Here is a 21807-nt window from a genome sequence, read left to right as displayed (position 1 = left end):
AAAGTCACCCAACTGGCTTTCATGCCTAAGGAGGTACTAGAACTCCCCGTCTCCTGGGGATTGGCCCAAAGTCACCCAGTTGGCTTTCATGCCTAAGGAGGTACTAGAACTCACCGTCTCCTGGGGATTGGCCCAAAGTCACCCAGTTGGCTTTCATACCTAAGGAGGTACCAGAACTCACCGTCTCCTGGGGATTGGCCCAAAGTCACCCAGTTGGCTTTCATGCCTAAGGAGGTACTAGAACTCACAGTCTCCTGGGGATTGGCCCAAAGTCACCCAGCCAACTTTCATGCCTAACACAGGACTTGAATTCAGCGTCTCTCGCTTTCTATCCTGGTGCCTTCGCCACTAGGCCAAAATGGCTCTCCATGTTGGATACGTTTGACGGTGACCAAAATTGGGAAGCTGCTCTTGCTAACTCCGAGCGCCAGATCCTTTTTAGAAGAAGAAATAGCTTCGTCAGTGCCTAGATCATCCTTCAAGGTCCTTTCGAGACATTTGCAAATCTTCCTGAGGCCGGGCATCGCTGCCACCTTTGCCCTGTCAACAATTGACCCGTTTTTCGCCCTGTGGCACACACCCTTGGCACCCTGCCTGGCGTTTTGCACCTGGTGCTCCGACCTCTCTGCGCATCGCCACCCGAGGGAGGTGATTAGCGAGTGTGCAGTCCATTAATTGAGGGCCATCTCGCCTGGCGTGTGATGATAACAAGCTTGTTTCAAAATGCACATTGAGCACCGAGCGCTCCGTTAAAGGAAGCCAGGTGAGAAGAGGTGACTTTCAAGTTTGCCATTGAACCGGCTCAGGTATCTCCCGCCAGCCACCGTGAAGGAGCAAAGGGGCCGTATTTCAGCCAAGCGGCCGTTCCTTTTGAGGATCCACCGGGAAGGAGACAGGTAATTAAAGCACTGGGGAAAATTTAAAGTCTGGCTAGTCGACGAGCCCACCGGCAGTTCCGTCCTGAAGAGACTTTGAAGGGCCTGGAAGGCCCGTCTCTGTTTAACTTAGGTGTGTTTCCTGAGGTCGTGGGGAAGGGGAACACGTGAGGTCGCTAGGGGTCAAAAAATAAGAGGGTGTTTGTAGCTCGGGGTTGAATTGGGGGTGTCCTTGGTGCTTGCTCAGATTGGTGGGTTTCTTGGAAGGGAGAAGGGAGTGGGGTGTATGGAGAGAGCAGGAGGAGGAGGAGGAGGAGGAGGAGGAGGAGGAGGAGGAGGAGGAGGAGGAGGAGGAGGAGGAGGAGGAGAAAAGGACTATGGAATCCTTGATGTATTGAGCTTGGTTGGGATTTTTTTGCAGATGTTCCGTTGCCCAACTAGGGAACATCATCAGTGCTAGAAGGGAGTGGGGTTTGTGGAGGAAGAGGGGGTGGGGGAGAAGGAGAGGAGAAGGGGGAGGGGGAGGAGTGGGAGGAGGAGGAGGAGAAGAAAGAAGAAAGGAGAATTAAGAGGAGGAGGAGGAGGAGATGGAGGAGGAGGAGGAGGAGAAGAAAGAAGAACTAGGAGGAGAAGAAAGAAGAAGAAAGGAGAACTAGGAGGAGGAGGAGGAGATGGAGATGGAGGAGGAGGAGAAGAAGAAAGAAGAAGAACTAGGAGGAGGAGGAGGAGATGGAGATGGAGGAGGAGGAGAAGAAGAAAGAAGAAGAACTAGGAGGAGGAGGAGGAGAAAGAAGAAGAAAGGAGAACTAGGAGGAGGAGGAGGAGGAGGAGGAGGAGGAGGAGGAGGAGGAGGAGGAGGAGGAGGAGGAAGAGAAGGAGGAGGAAGAGAAGGAGGAGGAGGAGGAGGAGGAGGAGGAGGAGGAGGAGGAGGAGAAGAAGAAGAAGAAGAAGAAGAAGAAGAAGAAGAAGAAGAAGAAGAAGAAGAAGAAGAAGAAGAAGAAGAAGAAGAAGAAGAAGAAGAAGAAGAAGAAGGCGGCTATGGAGTTAGGGTTTTCTTGAAGACGTTTTACAATCCAACTGGGTAACATTATCAGTGCTAGAAGGAAACAGGGATTGTGGATAGATGGAGGAGGAGGAGATGATGAAGGAGAGGGAAAGGAAGAGGAGGCAACGTGCGGTCCTTGTGCTCTCTGAGCTTGTTCGTTTTCTTGCAGACGTTTCATTACCCAACTATGTAATAATATCACGACAACATTCCATGGCCCATTTGGGCACCCAGGACCCCAATGGAAACATATTCCTATCTGTGCTGCCTCAAAGAGCATTTGCCTTTCTGAGCAGCTGGGCCGCGATGCTTCCGTACAGACCTGGCCACCCCAAAACCTTGGCGTTAGCGGTGTAACTTTGATCATACCGGAGATACCTCCCTCTTCCCCCCATGTGCGCGAAAGAGGAGATTTGTGGTGTCCGGGTGACTTTTCTGGAAGGAAAAAGAAATCGAAGGGAGATTTAGAGAGTCAGACACAGTCAGTCTGTAAAAGAGCCAGGAGACTGATTTTTTACTTTCAATCCTCTCTCCCGCCTGTTATGATTTATGAATGCCAGGCTTTTTAGAAGAATTAAATCTGGGAGCCGCGGTGGGCGAACGGCAAAGGGAGACGGGGAAATGTTCGGCTCACCGCCGTGGCTAAATCCATCATTGGAAACGCCGTTGCGGAAGACGGCCGGAAGCGGGGATGTTACTAAATGGGGCAGAAGGGAAAGGATGGGCAAGAGGTGAGCATCGGGGGGTGGGGGTGGGGTGAGGGGGCAGGAGCAGGTGGGTTACAGGTAGTCCTTGATTTACAACCGCCATTGGGCCAAAACATTTGTGTTAAGAAAATTAATCCCGCAGCCAGTTGGACACCTCTGATTTCGGACGAATAATTTTTTGGTTAGGGAAGGACTGGGTGCCTAGATTCAAAACAGAAGACAGGCAGTCCTCGACTAACAACCGCCTGTTCTGACCCAGCCTTATCGGTTTCTTGTGATAATTGCCAGGCCGTGAGCTCCCAGCCACAAAGCTGCAAATGAAGTGCAAGTAAAATGAAACACAATGAGCCAAATCTTCAGAAATACGAATGGTTGTCTCCTACGACCACCACTCCCCTTTCCTTCTATTTATTCCCCAGCCAGGGAGGGGCCATTCAACGTCCACGTGTGCTTTGCTTCCCGAGTCGACTCCTTGTCCTCCGTTGTTCTCCTCTCCTAACAGCTCTGTGCATATATGCAGCTGGAACAGGCCCCAGCTGTTCTTCCTCCTCACTCATCTCAGCCTCCAAAGGTCGCTGCCTCTCCGGTGGCTAGTAACTGTCGGACGGCCCTGGCTCTATCTCTGCATCCGACGCAGAGCATCCGTCAGAGCCTTCTCCAGACTCCAGAACTGGCCCAGGTTCCTCCCCAACCTCCTCATCGTCCGAGTCTCTGGTGGGCCACAACACCGCCATCAAGTTGGAAATTTCTGTCGCTAAGCGAGACAGTGGTTAAGGGAGCTTTGACCCATTTTATGACCTTCCATGGCAATATGGTTAAACGAGTCTCTGCCGTTGTTAAGTTAGTAACCCGGTTGTTAAGTGAATCTGGCTTCCCCCTTAACTTTGCTTGTTGGAAGGTCACAAAAGAGGATCAGGTGACTCCGGGACACCGCGACCGTCATAAATATGAGTCGGTTGCCAAGCATTTGAATTTTGATCATGTGACCACAGGGATGCTGCAACGGTCGTAAGTGTGAAAAACGGTCGTAAGTCACATTTTTCAGTGCCGCTGTAACTTTGAACGGTCATTAAAGAATGTCGCACGTTGAGGATTCCCCCTTATAACCCAAACATGGCCTTACACTGCGTTTGTGAAATACGTCCAGATGCAAAATTCGTTTTGTATCGAAATTTACACACAGCAACGGCAAACTCGAGTTTTCTTTAAACCAGAATCTCTCTCCTTTTTCCTCTTTTTAATTCCAAAAAGGGGGACAAAGTTTCATTCTTTATTTCTATTTATACACATTACTTCACATTGCTGTTTTTAAAATGCAGGTTCTCGTCACCTCGTTTCTGCTTTTAAATTAATGTGGTTTTTTTTTTTTACAATACAAAAAAATATTCCCCCCCCCAAAAGAAACGAAACAAAAAGGAGGGGAAAAAAAAAAACACCCAGCAGCCCTAAAACGTGTTTTTTTAATACCACTCCCAGCCATAAAATTCTTTACAATACTCGTTATTTACATATGAATGCAAGGAAAAAAAAACAACAACTTAAGTTCGGATCCAAAATACAGAAGAGAAAAAAAAAAAGTTGCAACGGAAAGAGGAAAACATTTTTTTAAAAAAATAAAATTAAATTAAAAGCGCCCGAAATAAAGCAGATTTTATGCACATATTTTCAGAATAAAAGAAAAGGGGGTGGGGAGGTTTTCCCCCTTTTTTCCTTCATTTAAAGGGCCGGCTTTCTTTTTTTTCTTTCTTTCAGGGACCCAATCTGAATTGAGTTATTTGTTCTAGCGCAGATTTGGGGAGGGGGCCGGAGGGCAGGAGGTTGCAGGGTTAACAACGCTGCAAAATTCCCCCTAAATTTAATAGCAGCTGTTCTGACACAGTAGTTTCTTAACCTTGGCAAAGTTAAGACGGGTGGACTGCAACTCCCAGAATTCCCCAGCCAGCAAATGCTGGCTGGGGAATTCTGGGAGTTGCAGTCCACCCGTCTTAACATTGCCAAAGTTGAGAAAACCTGTGATACAATTAGCTGATGTCAACTAATGTCCCATCTTTTTAACTCAGTTTGGCAATTAAAAACTTGATTTTCCTCATCCCTTAGATTAGCAAGAGCTGAAGACCGTGCTCGTTGTGGGGCCAGGAGACTTTGATTCCCTGAGATGGAGCAAGTTGGAGGCTCCATCCAAGAGATGGACGCTCCACTTCTGGTAGGTCTCTCTTCCAAGAATTGTCCTTGGGCACCGTCCGTGCCTAGCTCCTCTGGCTTGAGCTGAATACTGTCGCTTGGGGCAGAAGGGAGGGGGAAAAAACAACCTATGTTTTGGATGTTGCAATCCTATTTTTCGGATTTTGGAGAACTCAGATCTTGGGTTCCAGTTCCAGGAGAACTTGGGAGGACGGTCGTGTCATCTACTCTTGGAAGAAGAGGGTCTCTTGAGGTGAAAATGCAAAGCGAAATCTCGGCGCTTCCAATACTTGTGGTGAACAGCCAGAAGGTGAGGACTTGGGTACAACTAGATGGTGAGAACTGGGTCAGCTAGAAGGTGAGGACCTGGGTCAGCTAGATGGTGAGAACTGGGTCAGCTAGAAGGTGAGAATCTGGGTCAGCTAGATGGTGAGGACCTGGGCCAGCTACAAGGTGAGGACCTGGGTCAGCTAGATGGTGGGAATATGGATCAGCTAGAAGATGAGGACCTAGGTAAGCTAGAAGGTGAGAATCTGGGCCTGAAGGTGTCTTCCTATGATGAGGATCTTCCACCATGGCTGTCCTCCAAAAACAACATGAAGTAGACACAGCCACAATTCCTACAGGGACATTGGACCTCATCAGTATCGGGAATGGCGATAGAGAGCGACCAAATCCATACAGCCTAGTTAGAAAACCCAATGAACCCAGTTGACTTGGAGGTTAGGAAAGCTGAAAGAAAGAGTCAACTCAAGGTACACTCAATTGTCTTCAACTCAAGATAACGAGGCAGGGTGGAAACAACAGACTCATCTCAACTACATTCAGGAATATCCTTTCATCCCAAGCTTGGGTGGGGTGATGGGGAGAGTTTTTTTTCAAAGACCATTTCCACGCAATGGTCTTGACCACTTGACGTCCTCCAAGACAGATGGACTACCACATCAATCAGCCTCAGAGCTCCTCTGAACTTTGCAGAACTCCATACCCAAAGTGGATGGGAACCAGAGAATTGGCTGAGAATTGGTCAGATCTGAGCCAGCTAAGTTAGTAAGGACATTTTAAGCCTTGGGGTCTCCAATCTTGGCAACTTTAAGACTTGTGGACTTCAACTCCCAGAATTCCTCAGCTGGCTGAGGAATTCTAGGAGTTGAAGTCCACAAGTCTTAAAGTTGCCAAGATTGGAGACCCCTGGCTTAAACCTTTGCAAGGGTTCACAGGTCCATGTTGACTTTAGATCAGGGGTGTCCAACCTCGACCGCTTTAAGACCTGCGGACTTCAACTCCCAGAATTCCCCAGCCAGCAAATATAAATGCTGGCTGGGGAATTCTGGGAGTTGAAGTCCGCAGATCTTAAAGCTGTCAAGGTTGGACCACCCCTGCCTTACATTCTCCCAATGCTTTACACCTACTGGAAGAAATGCTGAATTTCGTCTACAGGAAGGAATGCTTAAGAGATCTGTCCCGTTTCCATGTTTGTAAAGGAATCCAAATTATTTCCAGATTTTCAATCTGGGGATTAAGAGAGGAGGCCGGCCAGTTGCCGGAGACTCCTTTGGCATCACAGCAGATACCAAAATTCATCCTAACTGTGCCCTGGCTCTGTTTTCCACTGCCTTTGCTCAAGGAATGCCTCATTTCCACCCGAGTTCCTTTCATCCAAGCTCATTTTGTGACAGTCGTGTTAAAAGCACCTTGGAGATCAAGTTGAATATTGTGGGGGGGGGGGAAGGTAAGGGGAGGTCTGTGTGTTTCTTTGGAGCTGGGAGGCAAAGAGCACACCTGTCAAGAGGCATTTTACAGCCTGTCTGTTCCCGGAGGCTTTGCGATTCGCCACACTGAGTGAGGAAACGTAATTCGCGGAGAAGATTCAAGAGGAAGAAAAAGGAAATGTGTCAGGCGCGGGGTAAAAGTTGGACCCTTCTGAGCCAGATGCGCAAGCAAAGCGGCATTATCCCTTCTCCAGCAAACCGACTCCTAACCCCAAACGACGGAGGATAATTGTCAGATAATTGCCCGCAGGGCTCCCTCGGCTTGCCAAAAATGTGCAATTACGAGCAAGCAAACAGAACACACTGGGACGATTAAGAGAGACCCAGGATGGCAATCTTGGAGGTTTTTAAACAAAAGGCTTTCTGCAAAAAAAAAAAAAAATTCCTCTCGAATTCGCTCCTTGGCGCGCCCTTTCCGACTCAAGATGACCCAACGCGGTCGCCAAGATGGAGGAAGAGGAAGACGGGGGTTGGCTGATGTGTGAATTCCGGAGGGCTAGACGGGGTGCAAAACGATAAGACCCCCCCACCCCACCCCCATTTTTTTTAAAAAAAGGAATACGCCTTCTCTGTTTTTCGCCGTGCCCGACAATGTGGTGCTTAAATAAGATGACAGCTTAAAAGCTCTTCAGCTTTTCGCCTGGCGTAAACCAGGCAAATTGTTAAGACAGCCGTCTCCCTCCTTCAGGTTCTCTTTCTCTTTGGAGTGAGGTTAAACCCCCCCACCCACCCACCCACCCCCTTGGCACCTTCCCCACTGCTTTTCGTTGCAAAGGCCAACGATGCTTTTGGGCAACGACGCTGCAACCAAGTTTTCATCGCGAGGAAAAATGCTTCAGCGTTTCGTTGCAAATGCCAAAGTAGCGTTATGCTGTCTCTGGGCTGATTTTTAAAATTATTTTTTTTTTTTAATTTGCAAATTAGGAAAAGACATTTTTTCTTCCTCTCTGGGAAGGATTAAAAAAAAAGGAGGAGGAGTGGATTGGAGCTGCTGACTCAATAGGATCACTCCGGCGGCCTCCTTCCAACTAAGCTAGCAATTTAAGCTTCGGCTAAGCTTCGAGGATGAGGAGTCAATTGAGTTTGAACCAGGGGTCTCCAACCTTGACAACTTTAAAACTTGTGGACTTCAACTCCCAGAATTCTGGGAGTTGAAGTCCACAAGTCTTAAAGTTGGCCAAGGTTGGAGACCCTGAGTTTAGCGAATAGATTGACCCCCTCTTCTTTGCGGTCCTTCACAACTCAGACATTCTGCGATTCTACCGTCCTCGCCTTAATTGTGGGAAATATAGAACGATAGGCCTGCTTCTGTGTTGGCATTTTGTATTTTAATATACTAGAGGTGTTCAGCCTTGGCGACTTTAGGACCTGTGGACTTCAGCTCCCAGAATTCTGGGCGTGAACATCATCCTCACAGCAGGCCGCCATTTTAGTTCTCCTCAGAGAAGTCCGCTTTTCATCCCTTGCAAAGTTCGGCTTTGTGCTTCGTGCGGAATCTCACACCAATATGTAGTTTCACACACACACACACACACACACACACACACACACACACACACACACACCCTTTGCAACTCTGACATTATGGCAAGAGGATAGAACAGGCCTGTCCGGCCTTGGCCACTTTAAGGCCTGTGGACTTCAACTCCCAGAATTCCCCAGCCAGCCATGAGGATAATTAACCATGGCAATGCTGGCTAGGGAATTCTGGGAGTTGAAGTCCACAAGTCTTAAAGTTGCCAAGGTTGGAGACCCCTGGTTTAAACGGTCCCTGGGTCAGATACCTGCTTCCCCACCAAGACAGTCCCGCTCTGGATTGAACAGACGCGAGGCCTACGTTTCTCCGTAGGATGAGGAAGGTTGAACCTGCCCTGTTTTCGGTTCTGGGTTCAAGTCTAACAAGGCTGAATTTTTTTTCCCCACCCGGCCCAAATCCAAGAAAGAAATCTGATGATTTCTCACCCCTCCAATGTTGCAAATAAAAATATCACGGCCCGGGGCGAGAGGCATTTGAATCGTCTCGCCTAAAACACCTTGGGATTTGAGCTCCTGGGATAACCAGTGGATCAGGAAGGCGGCAAACTGGTTCCTACTGGGAGACCAAGAAGAATTGAGACCACCCCGGGTTCGTCGTGAGCTCTCAGCCATTCAAGATTGATTCTCAGCCTACAGACTTCAGCTTTCCGGGGACAATTCATTGGATTCACAGCTTTAGGGGGAAGAGAGGAAAAAAAAGGGGGAGGTGGAGCGACCGAGATATGCTTTTTAATTATACATTGGTTCCAGTTTTGCAAAAGTCCGTGCGTACAGATTCAGCAATATGCAAAACTGCCATACTTGTGGCTTGTTGACCCAAATTAAGGAAGTATTCGGCCCATCCGCGGATCAGGAGACGGGAACGGTTTGGTTCCGGTGAAACAGCCTGAGAATCCTTTAACGTTCCCCCTCCCCTCACCCAAATTTCCAACTTTTATTATTTATTTATTTTATTTAAAAAAAACTATTATACATTGCTGCGTTTCGGGAAGGGCGGGAAAAGGAGTTCACCTCGAGCCCGTAAAATTTGGCGCGGCCGAGCAATTCCCTGCCCCCCTCCCCGGTGTTTCGATACCGCCTCGCTCTTCGACACGGCCCGCGGCAGACCGTGCGTGCCGCGGAACGCAACGAAGCGCGAGGAGAACCGGTTCTCACGGTGTGCAGCGTTTGCGTGCATGCATGGCGAGAGAGGGAGAGAGAAAAAGAGAGAGAGGGAGAGAGAGAGAAAGAGACAAGAGAAGAGCTTGGCACAAACATGCCGTTGTAGCAATCGGGACCACCGATGTTTGCTCATCGCTGCCTGTCGGATTTGCACGCATCTTTTCGGTCAGTGTCGCGCTGGCGGCTGCTCTGGAGCGGAGGGAGAGGCCACACCGCTGGGTGGGGTGGGACGAGGTGGGGCGGGTTTGGAAACTTGGCTGCTCTCTCCCAAACACACCGCCTTGGGGGAAGAGCTTCAGGGAGGGTGACAGCAAGAAAAAACTACTGCTAACTTAGCATCCAAAACAAACCAGCATTTCCCGGTCTGGCCTGATGAATAATAAAGCGATTTCTCTCTCCAATAGGCAAGGAGGCCGCCGTGTCTCAGGGCTGACGAACGGAAAAGAAAAGGAGATGAGTTTCAAACTAGCTTTCCAGTAACGACCCACATCCAAAGATTATCCAAAGGGGTCTCAGGACCTCTTTGGCCCTGGGGAATAATAGCGCCTGCATTTTTTCCCTTGAGGTGCCAGTCAGGAAGCTCAGCTGAACCCCACCTGCGGGGTTGTTATCCTGGGTCTGCAGTACGTAAGCGAGTTGTTCTGGGTGCACTGTGTGTGTGTGTGGTGTGTGGGAGACTCAGGGGTCTTCAGACCACCACCCCCCAGGGGCTATTTCAGGCTGAACCTGGGCAAGGTACGAATCGGCCCTTCCCTTGAGCCAAGCAGCCAAAGAGAAAGAAGATATAGGAACCGCCAAAGAGGAAAAAAAAAAAAGTCATCGCGTTGGCCGCCGTGGAGAGCACAGACAAGCCGTACCGCCCGCCCGTCCACCCGCCGGCTCTGCTCTGGCGTTACCGTCTCTCGTCTGTCCGTCGCTGCGGTTCTCTCCCCGAATCCAGGTAGTCAAGTTAAAAAAAGAACACGGGGAGGGGGGGGAAGGGAGGGTTGGCGGGACAATACGGAGCGTGTGCAAAACCATCACTGCGTTAATCCCATGCTTTCCTTAGATCTATTTAAAACCCCGTCGGACGTGGGGTGACAATGTCCGTCGCTACACAAGCCCACGTCAGGGGACAAAAATACCCTCCGGAAATAGGAATTTTTTTTGTTTTAAAGGGAAACAAGGGGTAGAGTTCAACCGTGCAGGGCTGCTCCGCCCCAAATTTTAATACCTTGACTTGGAGAAAAAATAATGCTACCACATTGATGCAAGCCAAGGCCTGTTCATAGAAGAAATAAATAGAGACCTTGGGTTTATCGTGGGATCCTGGGGGAAGTTAAGACAGCTTCTTCTGAAATCTTGTAGCGACCGAGGGCAGAGAACTGACCGGCATTAGCTATGCTCTTTCTTAGGCAACCTGGAGGGAAAAAAGTCAAGTTCCATAAACCGGCCTTTTTTTTTTAGGCTTCTTCCTGGTTGAGGCCAACCTTTGTGGGTGGGGAAGTCTGCCAAAGAACATGCCACGGAACCGACGAAGGGGGAGCAACCGGAAAACGTTGGAGCCGCCTGGCGTTAACGGGATTGGGCGGATCTAAGACGGAGCGGGTGCCGAACTGAGCCAACTGAGGCGCCGACGCCGACGCCAAGAAGAAAGTCTGGATGTTCTCAAGTGCTTTGAGGCCGCCTCCTCCTCCTCCTCTGCACCCTTGGGGCCTTTCGAAACAAAAAACGGAGGTCCTTCTCCGAGGGCTAACCTTGGGTTTAAAAGAGGCAGTTCTGATGTCCATGCATCAAATACAGGTTCCGGGTTGGGCTGGAGGCTGCTGTTTCCTATTTCGTACCACGCCCGACTTGTCTTTGTAGGTGATAGGCATCTGTTGTGAAATGTCCACCAACGCGCTGGCGACCGCAAGACCTGGATGAAGAAGAAGACATAGATACGCACAGAGGGGGTTGCAGACCAGCTACACCAGGGTGTCAAATACAAGGCCTGTGGGCCGGATCCGGCCCATGAGGTGCTTATATCTGGCCCGCAGGGTCGGCCTGGAAATAGCAAAGGACCGGCCCGTGGTGCCTCTGCTAGTGAAAAAGGGGCGTGGGGGGACTTTGTGGTGTGACACCACCCCCGAACCCCGTTTTCAGCCTGGATGGCCTCCTGCATCACTCTGCCACCCAAAGCCCCCCCATGCCCCGTTTTGGCCGATAGGGTGCTGCCGGAGGCGTCCGTCCCATCTACCATCCATCCCGTCTCTCCCTCCCTTCCCCCCCCACGCCCCGGCCAGCCCGTGAAGGACAACTACAATGCTGATCTGGCCCTCGAAGAAATCCAGTTTGACACCCCTGAGCTCCCCACTCCAGAAGTGTTTCTCAACAGTGGCTACTTTAAGACCTGTGGATATCAACTCCCAGAATCCCCCAGTACAGCACAGCTTGATAGAAATTTCAGACTCAACTGTGGTCATACATCGAGGACTACCTGACCTTCTTAAGTAGCAGTTCACTCCGACTTCCTAATCCCGTTTGTTTAATCAACTAAATCCAGCTCAGAAGCGGACAAGTAGAATGTTTAATTCTTCACGGCGTCTGCATTTTCTGCAGAGAACTGTGGATGGAGGCCCGTTATCGGGAGGTTATTCTGCAGGAAGTCCCCACCTCGATGGATATCATTGTGTAAGGCAGTGTTTCTCAACCTTGGAAGCTTGAAGATGGATGGACTTCAACTCCCAGAATCCTCCAGCCAGCGCTGCTGGCTGGGGGATTCTGGGAGTTGAAGTCCACCCATCCTCAAGCTTCCAAGGTTGAGAAACACTGCTCTAAGGCATTTCTTTGATGTGGAACAGAGTCTCTCCAAACTTGGCAACTTTAAGACAGGTGGACTTTGACTCCCAGAATCCCTCAGCCTGCCAGGCTGAGAACATTTGAAGACGAGTGGACTTCAACTCCCAGAATCCCTCAGTCAGCCAGGCTGAGAACATTTGAAGACAAGTGGACTTCGACTCCCAGAATCCCTCAGTCAGCCAGGCTGAGAACATTTGAAGACGAGTGGACTTCGACTCCCAGAATCCCTCAGCCAGCCAGGCTGAGAACATTTGAAGACGAGAAGACTTCAACTCCCAGAATCCCTCAGTCAGCCAGGCTGAGAATATTTGAAGACAAGTGGACTTCAACTCCCAGAATCCCTCAGTCAGCCAGGCTGAGAACATTTGAAGACGAGTGGACTTCGACTCCCAGAATCCCTCAGTCAGCCAGGCTGAGAACATTTGAAGACGAGAAGACTTCAACTCCCAGAATCCCTCAGTCAGCCAGGCTGAGAACATTTGAAGACGAGTGGACTTCAACTCCCAGAATCCCTCAGTCAGCCAGGCTGAGAACATTTGAAGACGTGTGGACTTCGACTCCCAGAATCCCTCAGTCAGCCAAAGGATTATTTCTCAATCCTGACAACTTTAAGAACTGTGAACTTTCAACTTCTCAAGCTGGCTGGGGAATTCTGGGAGTTGAAGTTCAGAAGTCTTCGAATGGCCAACTCTGGAGACCCTCTGTTCTCCATCAAAGGAATGCCTTAGACAGGGATGCCCTGGGGGCTTCTGGAGAAAACTCAGACGCTATGAAGAACTGAACGTTGTACTTGTTCCCTTCTGAGCTGGATTTAGTTGATTAAACAAACGGGATTAGGAAGTCTGAGTGAACTGCTACTTAAGAAGGTCAGGTAATCCTCGATTTATGACCACAATTGAGCCTGAAATTTCCATTGCTATGCAAAATAGTTGGTTCGGTGAGTTTTTGGCCTGTTTTCAAACTTTTCATGCCCCAGTTCTTAAGTGAATCACTCCCGTCGTTGTTAAGTTAGTGACATGGTTGTTGAGTGAATCTGGCTTCCCCGTTGACTTGGCTTTCCAGAAAATGGCAAAAGGGGGAATCACGTGACCCAGGGACTCTGCGACCGTCATAAATGGGAGTCAGTCGCCAAGAGTCTGAATTTTGAGCACGAGACCACAGGGGATGCTGAAATGGTCGGAAGGGTGAAAAACGGTCCTAAGTCACTTTTTTCACTAAATGAACGGTTGCAAGTCGAGGACTACCTGAATACCTCAAAAGAGCTTTTAGATCAAAGAGAATATCGCAGTCATTATTTGTGTTTCTCAACCAAGCAGTGACCAAGCAGTGACCATCAGAGAGCCCACGTCTGGTCCCAGGTGCTTCTCCAGCACAGGTGACGCACAGGAGAACATCAAGGAGAGATCCTTTCATGCAGGACCATCCGTGATGTCCCAAGGGACCTTGAGGAAGGGAAGCTGAGGGGCTCGCGGTGCATGGCTGCAAGGGGAACCTGGAGACTTACCTGACTGCCCAGGTGGAGGGATCCCACCGAGGCTCCTCGGCAACCTCACGAATACGGAAAGGACGGCGGCCTTGTTGCCAAAACAGGGCTCCAGGGCGATGGGCTTGGGCACCATCTGCAACAGGAAGAGAGGACAGCGGGTGAGAGGTTGGCCAGGAGGGGGAGGAGGAGGAGAGGGAGGAGACGCACTGATCTGGGAGGAGAGGAAGATGAGGAAAAGGAAAGGTGAAAAGGAGGAGGAAGAAAAGATAAAAGGAGGAGGCAGGGGTGGGGAGGAAAGGGAGAGGAGAGGAGAGGAGAGGAGAGGAGAGGAGAGGAGAGGAGAGGAGAGGAGAGGAGAGGAGAGGAGGAGGCAGGGGTGGGGAGGGAAGGGAGAGGAGAGGAGAAGGGAAGGGAAGGGAAGAGGAGGGGAGGGGAGGGGAAGGGAAGGGAAGGGAAGGGAAGGGGAGGGGAGGGGAGAGGAGAGGAGAGGAGAGGAGAGGAGAGGAGAGGAGAGGAGAGGAGAGGAGAGGAGAGGAGAGGAGAGGAGAGGAGAGGAGAGGAGAGGAGAGGAGGAATGGGAAGGGGAAGGGGAAGGAGGAGAGGAGAGGTGAAGTGGAGGAGAGAAGAGAAAGAGAACGAGAACGAGAAAGACTTGGTCCATAGTTCCTCCCCAAAGCCCTTCTCCCATCAGCTGCTCAGGGCCTCCGGTTCCCCTGTGGCACCGTCTCAAGACAGACAGAAACCCCGAGGGTCCTGGGTTCATCTATACCCAGAGTTCATCTATACCCAGCCGCCCTGGGTCTTCGGAGAGGGGCGGCATATAAATTGAATAAATAAAAATAAATAAAATAAAATATTCCTAGAGCTGGCCAATGGTTAACCCGAGACTTTCAATCCATCAAGAAGTAAACAACACCCCAATCAAGGAACGACCAACTCAGACAAATAATCAAACAATAAATAATAGCCTAGTCAAGGACGCCCACCACCCACATCAACTGGGCAAGCCATTTCTATATAAATAGAGAACAAACCCCCCCTTCCTTCTAGCACTGATGATGTAACCTAGTTGGGTCATGAAAACGTCTGCAAGAAAAGAACCAAGCTCAGAGAGCACCAAGGACCCTAAAGTCCTCCTCCTCCTCCTTCCCTCCTTCCTCTCTGCAAACCTCACTCCCTTCCAGCACTGATGATGTAACCTAGTTGGGTCATGAAACGTCTTCAAGAAAACCACCAAGCTCAGAGAGCACCAAGGACCCCATCCAGATCTTAACGTTTTTGAAAGTTCGTTCTCCGGAGCTCCTTCTTCGTACAGAGCTTAGCCTGGTTTTCCAGGATCTGAACAGGCCAACCTGACCATCGCTCTCGGCCGGCTGCTTTTGTGCGACTTCCGAGGCGTTTTTAATTTGCGCCAAACGGGACTTATGCAAGACCCCGTGGCAAAAGAAGGAGGAAGAGAAAACGCCAACGTTTTCCCACCGATATTTCATTTTGATAGATCAGCAGCTCCCTTTAATGGGGCATGTAATTAAATGGGGGAAGGAAAAAAAATAAAATAATAGGGTGCTATGCTTCAGTATCTATTAAAAAGACCGGCACGCTTTGAGTACAAGGAACAAAACAATCTGGTTCTCCAAATCTCTAGGAAGGCGAGGCGGCTAACAGATGCCTTCTTTTAAGAGAGGGACGGACAGGAGGGGCACCAGGGATCCCACAGCTGTCCCCCTTCCTCCTCCTCCTCCTCCTCTCTGCAAACCCCACTCCCTTCTAGAATTGATTGTGTTACCTAGTTGGGTCATGAAACGTTTGCAAGAAAACAAAAAAAGCTCAGAGATTATGAAGGATCCCGCAATCTTTCTCTTCCTCCTCCCTGCATACCTCCCTCCCTCCTCCTCCCTGCAAACCCACTCCCTTTCAGCACTGATGAAGTTACCTTGTTGGGTCACGAAACGTCTGCAAGAAAACCACCAAGCTCAGAGAGCACCAAGGACCCCACAGTTCTCCGCCTCCTCCACCTCCTCTTTCTCGTTCTCCTCGTTCTCCTCCTCCTTCTGTTCTCCTCCTCCTCTTCCTTCCCCTCCAATCCACAAACCCCACTGCCTTCTAGCACTGATGATGTTACCTACTTGGGTCATGAAACGTCTGCAAGAAAACCACCAAGCTCGGAGAGCACCAAGGACCCCACAGTTCTCCGCCACCTCCACCTCCTCTTTCTCGTTCTCCTCGTTCTCCTCCTCCTTCTGTTTTCCTCCTCCTCTTCCTTCCCCTCCAATCCACAAACCCCACTGCCTTCCAGCACTGATGATGTTACCTACTTGGGTCATGAAACGTCTGCAAGGACACCCACCAAGCTCAGAGAGCACCAAGGACCCCACAGTTCTCCGCCACCTCCACCTCCTCTTTCTCGTTCTCCTCCTCCTTCTGTTTTCCTCCTCCTCCTCCTTCCCCTCCAATCCACAAACCCCACTGCCTTCCAGCACTGATGATGTTACCTACTTGGGTCACGAAACGTCTGCAAGAAAATCACCAAGCTCAGAGAGCACCAAGGACTCCTTAGTCCTCTTCCCCCTCCTTCCTTCTAGCACTCATAATGTAACCTAGTTGGGTCATGAAACGTCCCTTCATTTCAACCCTGAGCTGCCAATATTCTCCTTTAGAGGGACAGACAGAGGGATAGCTTCAAGCCATGCTCCAGGGCTGGCTGTTTTCTATCTCTCGTAGCTTCGAGCCACTTCTCTTCTACATTGCTTTAAAATAAATATAAAGCTTATATTTCTTCAGGCGGGTCTCGATGGCGCTGTGCTTCCACAGCCAAACACTTCATCTAAGACAGTGTTTCTCAACCTTGGTAGCTTGAAGATGGGTGGACTTCAACTCCCAGAATCCCCCAGCCAGCGGCACTCAGGCAAAACAGCCATCAACGGGCACATAGAGATGGACCACATTTACACACCATTCAAAGTAGACAATCCAAAAACTAAACGATCACTGCACTTCCTGGCCAGAAATAAAATACCCACAAGAGCAGAGATTAACACAGTGTTTCTCAACCTTGGTAGCTTGAAGATGGGTGGACTTCAACTCACAGAATCCCCCAGCCAGCGGCACTCAGGCAAAACAGCCATCAACGGGCACATAGAGATGGACCACATTTACACACCATTCAAAAGAGACAATCCAAAAGCTAAAAGATCACTGCACTTCCTGGCCAGAAATAAAATACCCACAAGAGCAGAGATTAACACGGTGTTTCTCAACCTTGGTAGCTTGAAGATGGGTGGTCTTCAACTCCCAGAATCCCCCAGCCAGAGGCACTCAGACAAAACGGCCATCAACGGGCACATAGAGATGGACCACATTTACACACCATTCAAAAGAGACAATCCAAAAGCTAAAAGATCACTGCACTTCCTGGCCAGAAATAAAATACCCACAAGAGCAGAGATTAACACAGTGTTTTTCAACCTTGGTAGCTTGAAGATGGGTGGACTTCAACTCCCAGAATCCCCCAGCCAGCGGCACTCAGGCAAAACGGCCATCAACGGGCACATAGAGATGGACCACATTTACACACCATTCAAAGTAGACAATCCAAAAACTAAACGATCACTGCACTTCCTGGCCAGAAATAAAATACCCACAAGAGCAGAGATTAACACAGTGTTTCTCAACCTTGGTAGCTTGAAGATGGGTGGACTTCAACTCCCAGAATCCCCCAGCCAGCAACACTCAGACAAAACAGCCATCAACGGGCACATAGAGATGGACCACATTTACACACCATTCAAAAGAGACAATCCAAAAGCTAAAAGATCACTGCACTTCCTGGCCAGAAATAAAATACCCACAAGAGCAGAGATTAACACGGTGTTTCTCAACCTTGGTAGCTTGAAGATGGGTGGTCTTCAACTCCCAGAATCCCCCAGCCAGAGGCACTCAGACAAAACGGCCATCAACGGGCACATAGAGATGGACCACATTTACACACCATTCAAAAGAGACAATCCAAAAACTAAACGATCACTGCACTTCCTGGCCAGAAATAAAATACCCACAAGAGCAGAGATTAACACAGTGTTTCTCAACCTTGGTAGCTTGAAGATGGGTGGACTTCAACTCCCAGAATCCCCCAGCCAGCGACACTCAGACAAAACAGCCATCAACGGGCACATAGAGATGGACCACATTTACACACCATTCAAAAGAGACAATCCAAAAGCTAAAAGATCACTGCACTTCCTGGCCAGAAATAAAATACCCACAAGAGCAGAGATTAACACGGTGTTTCTCAACCTTGGTAGCTTGAAGATGGGTGGTCTTCAACTCCCAGAATCCCCCAGCCAGAGGCACTCAGACAAAACGGCCATCAACGGGCACATAGAGATGGACCACATTTACACACCATTCAAAAGAGACAATCCAAAAGCTAAAAGATCACTGCACTTCCTGGCCAGAAATAAAATACCCACAAGAGCAGAGATTAACACAGTGTTTCTCAACCTTGGTAGCTTGAAGATGGGTGGACTTCAACTCCCAGAATCCCCCAGCCAGAGGCACTCAGACAAAACAGCCATCAACGGGCACATAGAGATGGACCACATTTACACACCATTCAAAAGAGACAATCCAAAAGCTAAAAGATCACTGCACTTCCTGGCCAGAAATAAAATACCCACAAGAGCAGAGATTAACACAGTGTTTCTCAACCTTGGTAGCTTGAAGATGGGTGGACTTCAACTCCCAGAATCCCCCAGCCAGCAGCACTCAGACAAAACAGCCATCGACAGGCACATAGAGATGGACCACATTTACACACCATTCAAAAGAGACAATCCAAAAGCTAAAAGATCACTGCACTTCCTGGCCAGAAATAAAATACCCACAAGAGCAGAGATTAACACAGTGTTTCTCAACCTTGGAAGCTTGAAGATGGGTGGACTTCAACTGGCTGGGGGATTCTGGGAGTTGAAGTCCACCCATCTTCAAGCTTCCAAGGGTAAGAAACACTGGTCTAAGAGATGCTAACAAAAAGCCAAGGACCACAGTTGCCGTTGCGTTAACAAAGGCCTAACAAACACAAGTGCTTTTCCATGTCTCCTGTATTAAATGGACAAGGGAGACCCCGAGGGATTAGTTGCTTCACAGAAGTAGTGTACCACCTTACAACAAGGAGGGTGGAGGGTTTTTTTGTGTTTTTTTTTAAGCAGCCGGTGTCTTCGCACGTCCGTTCCCTGCGGAGTCGCTAAAAGTTCAAAATAATTCTTTTTCTTACAAAGGGAGAAAGGGGGGGGGGGAAGAGAAATAAAACACTGCAGAGTGTTTTGTGCTGGAACTCAATTACGAGAACTAATGGATGCGGGGGGGGAGGGGGGCGGCTGGGTATCCCCACCCCCCCACCCCCAGTTATAAATTGTCTGATGCGGCTTGCAGGGCCAGTTCCGAAATACACAGAGACGGCTGTTGCATTTTTTTTTTCACAGAGAAAGAAGAAGGGAGCGGGACAGGGAGACCAAAGAGGGAAAATAGAATAGAATAGAATAGAATAGAATAGAATAGAATAGAATAGAATAGAATAGAATAGAATAGAATAGAATAGAAAATATGGAGTGGAGTGGAGTGGAGTGGAGTGGAGTGGAGTGGAATGGAATAGAATGGAATAGAATAGAATAGAATAGAATAGAATAGAATAGAATAGAATAGAATAGAATAGAATAGAATAGAATAGAATAGAATAGAAAATATGGAATGGAATGGAATGGAATGGAATGGAATGGAATGGAATGGAATAGAATAGAATAGAATAGAATAGAATAGAATAGAATAGAATAGAATAGAATAGAATAGAATAGAATAGAATAGAATAGAAAATATGGAATGGAGTGGAGTGGAGTGGAGTGGAGTGGAGTGGAGTAGAATAGAATAGAATAGAATAGAATAGAATAGAATAGAATAGAATAGAATAGAATAGAATAGAATAGAATAGAATAGAATAGAATAGAATAGAAAATATGGAATGGAATGTAATGGAATGTAATGGAATGTAATGGAATAGAATAGAATAGAATAGAATAGAATAGAATAGAATAGAATAGAATAGAATAGAATAGAATAGAATAGAATAGAATAGAATAGAATAACAGAGTTGGAAGGGACCTTGGAGGTCTTCTAGTCCAACCCCCTGCCCAGGCAGGAAATCCTACGCCACTCCAGACCAATGGCTGTCCGATCTCCTCTTAAAAACTTCCAGTGTTGGAGCATTCGCAACTTCTGGTGGCAAGCTGTTCCACTGGTTAATTGTTCTCACTGTCAGGAAATTTCTCCTTAGTTCTAAGTTGCTTCTCTCCTTGATTAGTTTCCACCCATTGATTCTTGTCCTGCCCTCAGGGGCTTTGGAGAATAGGTGGACCCCTTCCTCTTTGGGGCAGCCCCTCAAATACTGGAAAACTGCTATCAGGTCCCCCCTTGTCCTTCTCTTCATTAGGCTAAACGTGGCCAGTTCCCTTAGCAGCAGCTTATGGTGCACACAACGACTGCCCTATCTTGACAATCACAGCACATCCACCCTGTTCCCTTGCATTTTAGGAGGTGTCCTGTGGATATGAAAAAATACACAATTTCTTCTAAGGGTAGAGGAAGCTATAAAGCGGATTAAATAACCCTCTGTGACAGCCCTTCAAATATTGGAAGGCTGCTATCATGTCCTTCTTTTCATTAAACTAGACCTACCCAATTCCTGCAACCCGTTCTTCGTATGTTTTATCCTCCAGCTCCCTAATCAATGGTGAAATCCTTTTTTTCTTTTTACTACCGGTTCTGTGGGTGTGGCAGGGGAAGGATATTGCAAAATCTCCATTCCTACCCCATTCTGGGGCCAGCCAGAGGTGGCATTTGCCGGTTCTCCCAAACTGCTCAAAATTTCCTCTACCGGTTCTCCGGAACCTGCTGGATTTCACCCCTGGCCCTAATCCTCTTTGTTGCTCTTCTCTGCAGAATTTCCAGAGTCTCAACATCTTTTTTACAGCGTGGCGTTACAAAATTGGATGCAATATTCCAAGTGTGGCTTGACCGAGGCATCATAAAGTGGTATTAAACTAAATCATGATTCTATCCCTCTCTTGATGCAGCCTAGAACGTCTCTCCGTTGGGCTAAACATACCTAGCGGCTGTTGGGACTAAGGTCCCTTCCGGCCCTAGGACTCTATGATTCAGGAGGCCGTGTTGATATATATTGAGCTTTTAATGTCCATTATTCCGCCAACTTGCAGTAGTCTTTGGCTGCCAGTTTTGTTTTAATGAAGGATTATTTAAGGTTAGGATGGGAGATTTTCTCGAGACAGTTTTCAACGGACGCTAAGCCTCCCTGTCCGGCATCCCTCCAGCTCACACGGGGTTTTTTTTCCCCCAGATATTTTCAATCAAAGGGATTACCAAACTCCCAGGGAAATAGAAGGAAATAGAAGAGAGAAACCGAGAAGGTCAAGCAATGAGGCATTGAGCGCTGAGGCTTCTGATCTTCTTTCTTGATATATTTTAATTGATAGTTTTGTCTAGCAATAGGAGAATAAGCGAACTGTCGCTCGGCACAAGCTTACAAGTCGGAAAGAACTCATTTTAAGTCCTTGCTTGCTTCGGGGTCTACAGTGGTACCTCGGCTGCAGGTAGTCCTCAGCTTACGACCACAACTGAGCTCCAAATTTCTGTCGTTAAGTGAGACATTGGCTAAGTGAGTTCTGCTCTGTTTTACGAGCTCCCTTGCCACAATTGTTAAGTGAATCACCGCAGCTGATAAGTTAGGAACGTGGTTGTTAAGTGGGATCTGGTTTCCTCGTTGACTTTGCTCGTCAGACGGTCACAAAAGGGGATCACACGTGACCCCGGAACCAGTGGTGGGATTCAGCCAGTTCACACCTATTCGGGAGAACCGGTTGTTAACTTTCTAAGCAGTTCTGAGAACCGGTTGTTGGAAGAAATCTCATCTTGTTTCTTTTCCACTTTACAGGGCTAATCCTGTAAGGAACTGAAACATTCTGGTGGTGTTTCTAGCCTAATCTTTATCGCCCTGCTTACAGAAACTGCCTCTCTGGTGAACCCTTATTACATTGTAACAGATAAGGCGAAGCGCCCATCGACGTGAGTAACGTTGAGTTGGCCATGCCCACACGGTCACATGACCACCGGGCCATGCCTACCCAGCTGGTCATTAGGGCAGAGAACCAGTTGTTAA

At 48.5% G+C, this 21807-nt stretch overlaps 1 protein-coding gene across 1 annotated transcript in view; it reads right to left on the bottom strand.

Annotated features, from left to right (window-relative positions):
- Positions 1-10100: 10100 nt before the first annotated feature.
- ATRN (attractin) overlaps positions 10101-21807 on the bottom strand; it is a 208776-nt gene continuing 197069 nt past the window's right edge. Inside the window, 2 exon segments of the mRNA XM_070949103.1 lie at positions 10101-11174; positions 13602-13716. Of these exon segments, the coding sequence (XP_070805204.1) occupies positions 11050-11174; positions 13602-13716 (240 nt within the window). The 3' untranslated portion in view covers positions 10101-11049.

Source organism: Pituophis catenifer, unplaced genomic scaffold, assembly GCF_029215685.1.
Source record: "Pituophis catenifer annectens isolate HBS135680 unplaced genomic scaffold, rPitCat1.0.hap2 SCAF_8, whole genome shotgun sequence".
NCBI classification, from domain to species: domain Eukaryota; kingdom Metazoa; phylum Chordata; class Lepidosauria; order Squamata; family Colubridae; genus Pituophis; species Pituophis catenifer.
This window is presented reverse-complemented; position numbering and strand designations above follow the sequence as displayed.